General features: G+C 45.6%; 4 protein-coding genes across 5 annotated transcripts; 2 read left to right on the forward strand and 2 right to left on the reverse strand.

The window, feature by feature from the left end:
• The first annotated feature begins 4 nt into the window (after positions 1–4).
• On the forward strand, positions 5–5,787 carry LOC135947970 (mediator of RNA polymerase II transcription subunit 1-like). Of its 2 annotated transcripts, none has more exons than XM_065496988.1 (10): positions 5–159; positions 279–411; positions 475–730; positions 792–927; positions 979–1,222; positions 1,276–1,486; positions 1,536–1,767; positions 1,827–2,007; positions 2,063–2,261; positions 2,690–5,787. In XM_065496988.1, exons 2-10 carry the CDS (start codon positions 330–332, stop codon positions 5,697–5,699), a joined length of 4,551 nt encoding a protein of 1,516 aa, XP_065353060.1. In that variant the 5' UTR covers positions 5–159; positions 279–329; the 3' UTR covers positions 5,700–5,787. The 2 variants fall into 2 exon arrangements, with proteins under 2 accessions (XP_065353060.1, XP_065353061.1); XM_065496989.1 differs by having other exon boundaries at positions 10–163.
• Myd88 lies at positions 5,707–7,514 on the reverse strand. The gene is made up of 7 exons (XM_065496999.1): positions 7,258–7,514; positions 7,072–7,197; positions 6,705–7,012; positions 6,522–6,646; positions 6,293–6,461; positions 6,059–6,233; positions 5,707–6,005 (listed from the first exon to the last, which is right to left on the reverse strand). Exons 2-7 carry the CDS (start codon positions 7,188–7,190, stop codon positions 5,804–5,806), a joined length of 1,098 nt encoding a protein of 365 aa, XP_065353071.1. The 5' UTR covers positions 7,191–7,197; positions 7,258–7,514; the 3' UTR covers positions 5,707–5,803.
• A 35-nt stretch (positions 7,515–7,549) lies between these two features.
• Positions 7,550–8,273, forward strand: Pcd (pterin-4a-carbinolamine dehydratase). The gene is made up of 3 exons (XM_065497000.1): positions 7,550–7,732; positions 7,794–7,913; positions 7,971–8,273. The coding sequence occupies exons 1-3, from the start codon at positions 7,619–7,621 to the stop codon at positions 8,142–8,144; spliced, it is 408 nt and encodes a 135-aa protein (XP_065353072.1). The 5' UTR covers positions 7,550–7,618; the 3' UTR covers positions 8,145–8,273.
• LOC135947975 (uncharacterized) lies at positions 8,216–10,626 on the reverse strand. The gene is made up of 7 exons (XM_065496997.1): positions 10,385–10,626; positions 9,378–9,911; positions 9,202–9,312; positions 8,894–9,148; positions 8,707–8,837; positions 8,481–8,651; positions 8,216–8,422 (listed from the first exon to the last, which is right to left on the reverse strand). Exons 1-7 carry the CDS (start codon positions 10,412–10,414, stop codon positions 8,305–8,307), a joined length of 1,350 nt encoding a protein of 449 aa, XP_065353069.1. The 5' UTR covers positions 10,415–10,626; the 3' UTR covers positions 8,216–8,304.
• Positions 10,627–10,957: the final 331 nt, after the last annotated feature.

Here is a 10,957-nt window from a genome sequence, read left to right on the forward strand (position 1 = left end):
GCAACGTTGCATTTTTTGTTTGGGAAAATAGCGAATGGCTCGACCCGCTACTCACTGCCGCTGATTTTCTCTTTCAATTTTGTGTTCCACGCTGAATTTTAAGTTCCACAGAACGGGTTGGAGGTGTACCCGAGGTTTTTGAAAATACTGTGCAAATGAGTACGTAAGTCTGCATTGTGCTAAGCCACCAGCAAGGATTCTAAAAGGCGTTCATTTATTGATTTTGTCTCCCACTTTTTTCGTAGACACTTTTGTACCATTATCAACTTTATTTTCAGGTGATCTAAAAGAAAAACACAAAGAGATGGTTTAAAATCAGACAGAAAATCATGATGGCTGCGCCTTTCGCTGGAAAAGTGGAGGCAGGAGGTGCTCCGCCGCCGCCTAAGCCACCAGTTCCTGCGGGGTCGAGTAAGCCGCATGCAGCATTAAAACCTCTGCTTCAACAAAATTTATTTGAACTTTGCCTTCCAGGCAGTGGCGAGGCACGCAGCAAAAAATGGCAGATGGAAATGCTGATGGAGAAGCTCCGCTCAAAATCAAATCAGTACAAATCCTTCTCGGACAACGCCAAGGCCCTAAAACTGTGTTTGCTGGACAAGAGGTATCCAATGGACCTGATAGAGCGGCAGCAGATGCAAAAGTGCCTGGACACCTTACAGCATTCTTTCAAGGTCACCTCTTTACAGTCGATGGTGGAGAGGCTGGGCAGTGTTACCAGACAGCTCGGGTTAGAAGCGCACAAGGATGAAGGCTTCTTACGACTTTTTCAACTATGAATTATTTTTCAGACTAAAATTTATGTCCGGACTGTCTGGAACTGACTGGTTTATATCTTCGGACATGTTCTACATGGAGGTTGTGTTGGAGCCCAATGGTTCTGTGAAAGACGTGAAAATCCATCACGAAGGGACGGTCGAACAGCAGGTATGAAAAAGACTTATGTTCTTGCTCATTTACTGAAATTTGGAACCTCAGAGTTGTGAAGAGGTAGTCAATTGTCTGGCACGTGGAGATTTTGCTGATTTTGCTAAGCAACTGGAGAGCTTGGCGGCAATTTATCAGCTGAATGCTGATAAAAAGCAGAAGGGAAAGGTCTTCCAGGCGTTGCAGAGTCTGGAAACCGACCTGATGACCCTGGCTGAAATCCAGTCTTTTATCAAAGAGCCCCACAACCTGGTACACAAGTCTCCAGTAGGAATTTTGGAGAAGAGGAAAGGAGGTGAGTTTTTCAGGCACTAACTCGCTGGCTCTATATAAATTGTTTTTTCGCAGGGCACGCAATGAGACTGACGTACTTTGTTTCACCTTATGATTTGTTGGACGAAAAGACTCGCACCTCTATTCACATGTCTGTGGAAAATGTAATTTCGAAAAAGCTCGGACAGAGCGTTGAAGTTTGCAACGAAGCGAGCGCACACTCTACTTACCACAAGTTGCCAGTAAACCCGCTCATCACCATAACAACCTCTGCAAATGGCAAAAGGTGGTTAAAATTCCTGATTGTCGAGCAAGTACTGAAACCTGTGTTCCAGGTCGCCTGCCTACGCCAATTTAGGAAGTCAAAATTCAGCCTCTCTGCCAGCCACGTTGGTTCTTAGGCTGTGCAAGCCAATGCCCATGTGTGCCACTTTGGTCAAGAATCTGCAGCAGATCACTGAAGTCGAATGTGGCGATCTTTCGACTCAGCATCCAGTGCTGTCTCAAATCACCAAAAGCTGCTCCTCCGGGTCTTTGGACAGTGCCAACAACAAAGGCCTTTTTGTGGTCAGCCCTGCAAAATAATTACTCTCTTGTTTGATTTATTTTCAACGTGAATTATTTAGACCCTGCCTGACCAGAATCACTGCTACTTCCTCACCGAGAGCAAGGGATTGAATGCTGTCATGGTGCAGAACATTCCGTTCACTCATCCAACGCATGTTCCTCAGATTCTGTCCCTTCTGAGACAACAAGCTCTCTTCAACACCCTGGTTGAAAGTTGCGTTCGTCCGTCGAGCAAAAGCGGTTAGAAACTCTCTAGCGTTTTTATACCTAGTCGTCATTCACACATTTTTCACAGACCTCAAAGACCTGCACATATTCGAGGTCTCGGCGCTTTCTAATCAGCAGCTGTCGGTCACTTTTGAGCACCCCGTGGAGGAAGCAATGGCCACTGTTGAGATGGACCTGAGTGACATCTGCAACGTCCGGTGTCGCCTCTATGGACCACTTTCTGATGACCTCAACATTGCTGATTTTGCCAGTAAAGTTATGCAAAGGTGTGTATGCTACTTCTACATTGTTTCAGTTGATTGTCAAACTGAACAAACTATTTTATCCAAATTATGTACTAAAGATTGCAATATTGTTTTTTTTTAAAGATTTACAAAGCAAGAATTTTCTCTTGATATTTTGCTGCCGAGTAAATCTTGCAAGGAAATGTTAGGGTGATGCTTTTTGTCCAGCAGCAAACTTATTGAACTTGAGTACTTTCCAATGATGTTCAGCATGAAAATTAAAAATTTGGATTTAATTTATTTTTGAGTTATGGAGCCATTAGGGATTTAAGCATCACTGACGAGCTGAACAAATCAAATTAGATCACTGCCTATCAAAAATTGTAATCATCGTCATGTTCTTTAAAAGAATTTCCAAATTTATTTAGATTTTCTAAAGAATTAAAAAAAAATTATATTTGTCCTGCTAGGAGCCTCTCGATTCCCATTACGATGCGCGCGCTCATCCAAAAGTGGCAGCACCAGGCCGCCGAGTCTTCTAACTCAAACTTTGGTCTGAGCATCGGAAACTTCAGCACTGATTCCATGCAGAGCAAATTGCTGCCGGATTTTGAGTGCAAGCCTGTGGCCAGGTCGAGCGATTCTACGTCAGCAGGAGGCTCGCACAGCCACATGATTGGCCACCTTGGCTACCAGGCGGGCATGAGCACTTCACCGGAGTCGTTTTTTCCATCGCAGATTACAGTGGAGCCCATCGTGGGGCCGCCCAAGACCTCTCCGCTGCTGCTCAACATGATGGGTGACCAAAAGAGCAAAAAGAGGCGCCGGTCCAAGGTGGGGGACGCAGGCTGGACGGGAAGAAGTCCAAAGCGCAAACTTAGCACCGAGGAGGATGCCAGCGAGGACACGCAGGGCAGTTACGACTCAATGGGCGTCACGCCAGCAGAAGCCATGGACTTCTTGGACGACGCTCTTGGCGACTCAAATGCTGCCGAAGCGTTTGTTTTTGAAGACGAGTCCCAGGCATCTGCGGACAGCAGCGATGAGCTGCGGCGCAAGATGAAACGCGCCCGACTCGAGGGCAGGAAGAACTCGGCCTCCTCGTCGGATTCAAAAAACTCGTCAGATAACCACCAGGCTTTCGACATCAGTGTGGAGGGAAAATCGAGCCTGGTGGGTCCCTCCGTGAGCATCACTCCCATCGCGACGCCCACTGAGCCGCCCATTTCCACCGTTTTGGGCAACATCGGGGGCTCTCTGGACAAGCGATCGGGCATTGAGATAATTCCGCTAGGCACTGGAACGCCGACGCTCCCTAGTTCCATCACCATCACGCCGATCAAAACTGAGGAACGGCAGAAGGAGAGGAGCAGGGACGAAAAGTCGAAGAGCAGGGACAAGCGACCGGACGATAAAAAGTCGGAGAAGAAGAAAAAACGACACCGTGATGAAGACGGCAGTGTTGACGCAGGCAAGTTGATGGGGCCGCCGCAAGTGCCTGGCAAGGAGAAGCCCAGATCTGAGAGCAAATCTCCCAAGCCGTTGGTGTCGCCCTCCAACTCACCGCCTCTGCAGCGCAAGTACCCGACATCGCCGACACCTCATCTGCCGCCAAGCAGCGGCAGCTCGTCGCTCAAGCCCCAAATATCTCTGGTGAAAACTCCGACGAGTCCCACTCACAAGATCAAGTCGCACAGCAACAGCCCCAAACACTCAGGCAGCAGCTCAAGCTCATCGTCACCCATCTACGGAAGCCCAAAGCACTCGGCCGTCAGCCCGAAACACTCAAGCCCATCCCCGAAATCGAGTTCGGGAAAGCCGAGCATGTCCACTCTCAAGGGAAGTCTTACAAAGTCTAGCAGTAGCAGTGGAAGCAGCAGCAGCAGCAGCAGCAGTGACCCCAACAGAGTAAAAAAGGACAAAGATAAAAAGTCTTCGTCTTCTTCCTCGTCGAGCAGCAGCTCGTCGAGTCCAAAGACGAAATCCTCATCATCCTCCTCCTCGTCCTCGTCTTCCTCATCCAAGGGGAAGCAGGATTTTGGGTTGAGCGGAGGGGATGCACCCCCGTCAGCGGGGCAACCACCGACGACATCTTCTCAGAAGGTGGTGCCCTCGCTGCTGGACTTGGACCCAGCAGTGGTGGTGACATCCATGCACAGCAAGCAAGGGACGCTGGCGTCCGACTACTCGGCGGGGTCTCCGCCTCCTCAGTCGGGCCCTGGAGCAGCCAGCCTCTCAGCAACCTCCGCGCAGGACCCACAGAGCTCCTCCAAGTGCCCCCTGCAGGCACGCAGCCGCAAGGGCTCGCTCTCGGCTGTGATCGACAAATTGAAGTCGGCGCAAACGTCGCCGCCGCCGGACCTCGAGAGAGCCCATTCTGACAAGCCCAAGAGCTCGAGCTCGTCGCAGAAGTCCTCCTCGGAGAGCAAGAACGGAATCAAGAATTCGGAGTACATGGTCAAGTCTAGTTCGGAAGGCATCAAGATCACGATCAACAAGACCAAGAAGGAGTCCAAGTCGTCGTCATCCTCAAAATCCTCCTCGTTGCCTTCCTCTCCAAAACACACTGGTCTCAAACCAGGCGTCATCAGCGGCCCCGCATCCAAGAAGCCCCTGCACAAGTCCAACTCGTCGTCTTCTTCCTCCTCATCCAACCGCACCTCCAGTCCATCCAGCAAGTCCAAAGACAGCCTCAGTCCAAGCACTTCCAAGTCATCCTCCTCGTCGTCAAAGTCGAGCTCGCCTAAACCCAACAGCAGCTCGTCAGACAAGCAGCGCTCCAAGGACAAAAGCCGCCTCTCCAGCCCTTCCACCTTCAAGGAAGACTCTGACGCCGAGAGGGCTTTCCGCTTGCTCGCCACGCACTCAAAGCTGGACATCGAGATGCCGAAGCTGGACCCCAAGTTTCAAATCCCGAAACTGTCTCGCTCAGAGAGTAAAGAGGAGAAAAAGGAGAAGGTGCTCGAGCCCAAGGTGGAGCTCAAGAAGCTGGACGACAAACCACCCACGATCGTGCCCAACAACATCAAGATGGTTCCCGTGGTTGCCCTGCCGATGCTCTCGTGCGCCGACACACCTCCCAAGATCCTGCCAGACAGGGACGGCCCGAAATCCGGAGAGCAGGAAATGCCAGACCTCAGCGAGCCGAGTCCTCCGCCACCGAAACTGCCCGTCGAGGTGCCCAAGGACTGCGACTCGGACGACAGCTCGCCCGGCCTACTCATCGATTTCTCAGTGGACAAGAAGGGCGCGATCAAGGGCTCACCTCCGCCGCCTCCCTTGCCGCCTATGGTGGCCAAATCGCCTTTGCCAGTGCACTTACCGCCTGTTCTGTCACCCTCAGTGTCGGTGCACATCGTCAAGTCACCTGCCCCAGTGTCCTCTCCGCTCATCCTCCCTTCGCCCCACTCTTCGCAACCCTCACCCTGCATCACAGACGACGAACTGATGGACGAAGCTCTTCTTGGGCTTAAAAATTAAGCCTATGTTGTCTTGTTTTAACCAGTAATTATATTATTATTTTATTATGTACACAAGCGTCAATAAATCGATTTGAAAGTATCACAAATATCGCTTCTTTCCCTTCACGAAGCTACAGACTGCCCTACTTTCTTTTTGCCCTTGTTGAATATCTTCAAAAACTTCAATTTTTTATTCTTGGTCCGTTTCGCCTCCTCCAGAGGCGTGGACCAAGGGGGTGACTCGCTCAAGTATGCCGAATCTAGGGAAGTCGATGTGGCACTTTTCATGGGTTCTATTTCCTCTGACAGAGACGGCTTTGTTGCCCTGAAAATCAAATATGTTGCAAGATATTAAATTAAAATATTTGAAACACTAACCTTGGCATCAGCTGCGTTGATGGAGGCAAATGACTAGGTCTGACCGAGTTGTAGAGTTTGTCATAAAAATTCCAGTGTTGGTTGTTGGAGTAGTCCACTCTGTAGATGAAGCGCAGTTTGCTTGGGATGTTGCACATCTCAAATGTGACTGGTATTATTTTTCTCTTGTCCGTTTCTGTTTTTGAAACAGCAAAGAGTTAGTTAATTTAATTAAACTGGAAAAATTTGACTCACCTATGCCAACCACTTGAGCGTATGATACCAGGAAACTATTTAATTTGTCATTTTGAAAGAGAGGATCAGAAAATATGACCACTATCTTGTTGCACCTGTTGGCAATCATTTCTAAGACGGCATCAAATTCGAAAACTCCTGGGATCAGGTCACGGTTTTTAATAAAAACCTAGAACGTGGTAAATATTATAAAAAAAAAACGGCAAAAACCTTTGACAAAGAGCTTCACCTTAATATTCCTTTCCTCTAGTCGCTCTAGAATTTCATTTGCTCTGGCATAGTCTTCATCAGCATACAAAAGCATGACATCATACTGCTGGGGTGGAAGACCCTTCTCAACAAGTACTGTGTCGTCTATAAAAATCATTACATAACCATGCAAATGTAGTTTGCAGGGCATTTCTATCCTTACCAATAGTAATTATTTCTCTATCGCTAGAATTTTGCTGCTTTTTCCTGTCAATTTGTGACTGCTCCACAGGCTGCCTGTACTTTTCAGCGTCCAATTCGAACTGAGGCGCCAAGTCATCGTGGATGTCCCACCTGTCGATTTCCTCCAGCAAGTCCTGAAGAGTTCCGATATTTGGAGGCAACTTGGGATCCTTCAGCGTTTGCCACAGTTTCAGCACTTCCTCGGTGAAGAGGCAATTTGCTTTTCCGTTCAACGCACTCTGCTGGACAGCACTCAATCCGACCATCTCTGCAAGGCCTCTCCAGTCTCTAAAAAGGGAGAAATTTTAGATTCCTCAGGAATGCAGTTTTTAAGTTACTGACGCAACCTTAAGTGGCCTTTGGATGTGGGAATCACCTTCCTAGAGTCAAGCATCATTCCTAGTTGTTCAATTGTTGCTGGTGTCAAGGCAGACAGCGGAGTTAGGTACATGTTTTGATTTACCATGATCAAGCTAAAAAGATAATGCACATAACTTGTGGCATCGATTCAAACAATTTCAAGTTTGTATTACCTTCAAGTTTAAAGAGTAGGCATACACTCAAACCAAGAAACAGGAAATGCTCGTACTGAACAAGAATAAGCGCCAAACAAATTTTACAAAAAAAATGAGTGGTTAACAAATTTTAGTTGCCAACAAATGGAAAGTCCTGTGATAATATTTAGTGGCGGGGCTGAGACACTTGTTGCCTTTTACTTAAAGGCTGACTAATCGGCAACATTGTCTGATCTGGAGTAATGATTGGCCAACAGCACACGTATCGGCCAATGACAAGCTGGTTACGGTCAATAAAAGGGGCGGTGGCTGCTCCCAGCATATGATTCGTGTCCTTGAACCCTGAGGCTGGACCGGGACGGGAGGGTAGCGTTGCTGGATGATATCCACTAAACTTTCCACACTATTGAGAAGCAGATCAGCGAAAGCTGGTGCGACGTGGCTTGTCTCTATCCGCAACTTATCCAGCACACCAAAAAAGAAGTCTAAAATGGTATTTCATGTTAGAAACTTGTTTTTAAACTGAGAAAATCTCATTTCTGGCCCTGTTATAGACAAAGCTAACAGGTGATGAGAGGACAACTGCCCTTGCGCCTCTGAAGAGCTCTGGCTGGACAGAGGTCAAAGACAGAGATGCCATTTACAAAGAGTTCCTTTTCAAAGACTTCAATGAGGTTGACTTGACCACATTCTATACCTTAAACATTGTTGCGATTGTTTCATTTTCCCAGGCATTTGGTTTCATGAGCAGAGTTGCGTGCCTCGCAGAAAAAATGGACCACCATCCTGAGTGGTTCAATGTTTACAACAAAGTGCAGGTTACTTTGGCGTCCCACGATGTAAGTGGCATCAGCGGCAGGGACGTCCGAATGGCCACCTTCATGGAGGAGATTCTCAAGAAGTAACCATGAAAATACTAATCATGGTTACAAATTAAGATTTGCACGTTGCTTTTTGTTATGAAAAACACGAAGGGTTAACGTCAAAATATATTTTTGTTTAATAAATGTAGTGGAAATTTTCGTTGAAAAATACGTCAGGCTTTTCTTACATCTATCACAAGACTTAGATTAGTTCTTGGCAAATAATCTGCTCAATGATTGCAGCCATTTTATCTTCACTGTTCCCGTCAGACACTTCGTTCAATACCTCCTGAGCTAGTTGATAAATATCACACCCCAAACTACAGGAGAAGACATGATTAATATTTTTGTTTCACATACTATACAAGTGGAAATCACCTAGCAGTTTCCTCTAAAGGCATTGTCTGTCCATCTGTTTGAGTCTCTACCTCTGTTGTCCCACGTAAAGCTCGAGCAGATTGGATTTCAGTATGCGCGGCGTTATCAAGACTGTCATGTTTCATCATTAGGAGCTTGGCATTGGGGCCTTCTCTGGATTTTTCAGGTACTCTTAAATAATAAATTATTTGAACTCTTCAACATAAATAACACCGAGTATAAACACCTGATAGGGATTTGTAAATCCAGCTTTGCAGGTTGATCAGTTGGACTTTGTTTCTTGGATTTTAAAAGGGGCTGTTTCTTTCCAGGCACTCCTATTTGCTTCTTTACAAAACCAGGCCTTTTCTTTGCAACCTTCGGTATGATTAAATTAAATATCATTTTCAATCACAGTTAATAAATAGACAAACTTGTTTAACTGCAGGCTTTGCGATTTTTAGGCTTGGCATTTGGGTATTTTCCCTCCGTAGTCTCTCAAGCTCGGCATCAACGTAAGCTTTGGAAAGTGCGCTGTACAAACTTTTCCTTGCTTGAATATACTCGTCGTCCAAGACATTCATCACTTCCAATGCTTCATCAAGGCCAGCCATTAGCTCCAGGATCTCTTGGAGCACATCCAACTTGAGGAGGAAGTCAACCCACAGAGCAGTTTGAATTTGAAAAGCCTGCAGGAAATCCAATAATTAATTTTTAAAGCCAAAAGGTCTTAATTACACACCTTCAAGGCTGAACGTGAGACGGCTAATGCTCGACTCAGGGTTCGGAGAGCTGCCTGCTTGGCAGCAGAGCTCTCATCTTGTCTCCGAATGAAGAGATTTGCACGCTCAGTCTAGTAGAGTCAATTAAATAAAATTAGCTATTTGAAAAGGGTTATTACAGTAGATTAAAGATCACCTCAAATTTCAAGGTGCACAAATAATTCCTCCTTAGTCTGGCAGTGAATTCAGACAGCCTGATCTTCCTCCTCTGTTCTGCGTCTTCGGACTCGTCTTCGTGCACCACTTGCTTGATTTCAAATTTCCTGAGAATCGTAATGAAGAGGTCTCTCAAATCTGTCTGGCACTTCTTGATGTTTGCAATGGTATGTCTGTGGGGCATAGGCTTCTGTACCACTTTAGCCTGGACTGATTTCTTCGATCTACGTGTTGGCTGCGGCTGTTCTGCTTCTTTAAAATTGGACGTGTCTTCAGAAGTGCTGCTGTTGTAACTACTGCTTTTAGAGGGGCTTTCGTTTTCACTCTCAGAACTGAAATCATTTTCAGATGACTCTGTCTGATTTTCTTGTTCTTCTTTCACATCCACCACTTCTTTCAAGTGCGACGTTTGAAGTCTCTGAAGTCTGTCTCGCCATTTTTCATCTATCAGACTGTCCTGCCGCTTTTGTTGAACACTTTTCACCACTTGTTGTAACTCAACTGGAGAAATGTACTGGAACAAAAGTTTTTTATTAGTTTGGATCATGTATATGGGGGACTCACACTTTCCGCTCACTCACACTTCTCGCTCTGATGGGAAGATTCAATGTTAATCCCTATCCTAGCGAGAAGTGTGAGTTGGGCGAAAATGGTGAGTCTGCCATATTTAAATTTATAGACTATGACATACACCACCATATAATCCGAAAAATCGTTTAAAGCATTTCATAATTGCGTGTATAAATGTATTGATACATATATGTTTGATTAAAAATCGTTCAATAATTGTGGCAATAAAATTTAATTGCTATGATTCTTATAATTTCAAATCTCGTCGTGCACTTTCAAATTCTTGTTTCATCAATCCTTGACACGTCATGATTGTGTTAGGCATTCTTATGAATGGTAAAAACATTATAAGCATATTCTAATTATTGTAAGTGACCAATTTGTGCAATTTTACAATGTATACATATATTATCATACCTTGAAGGTGAATAACTCTGCTTGGTCCATTATATTATGACTTGGAAATGCTTCGTCAAGATAATCCTGCAGCCATCACTTCAGTTGCATACATTCTGGTCTTACAAACCTTTTGCGAGACGCAGGACAATCACATCCTACGCTTAAACCATTGTTGAATACATAAATAATTCTTTATTGCCATACATAGCAACGCAAAAACGTTTGAAAATTTGCTGAATTGCCCGAATTGCCGGGCTTGTGAAGGAGTCAGAGATAGGCGTACCCTTGTTGTTAATCAAACACCAACCGAAAAATTTCTACCGACCAATAACAAATTAGGAATCTCAGGTATTCCAATATGGGCGCGAAAATACCTTTGAGCTTTCTTTTTACCCCGCACATTTTGGCATTCACTGAACTTTTATCAACTTTTGGTTTGACATAAAACGTGACTAAACGGATATTAAAGAAAAAAAACTTCTTCACTCACCCATCTCACACATAATATCATATTTTGTGTCCTTATTGTTCGCTTTTGAAGGGGCTTACGCTTACATGATGTGTATAATTAATTAATCATTTTGGCAGCAG

This window comes from Cloeon dipterum, chromosome 1 (genome assembly GCF_949628265.1).
Source record: "Cloeon dipterum chromosome 1, ieCloDipt1.1, whole genome shotgun sequence".
In the NCBI taxonomy this organism is placed as follows: Eukaryota; Metazoa; Arthropoda; class Insecta; order Ephemeroptera; family Baetidae; genus Cloeon; species Cloeon dipterum.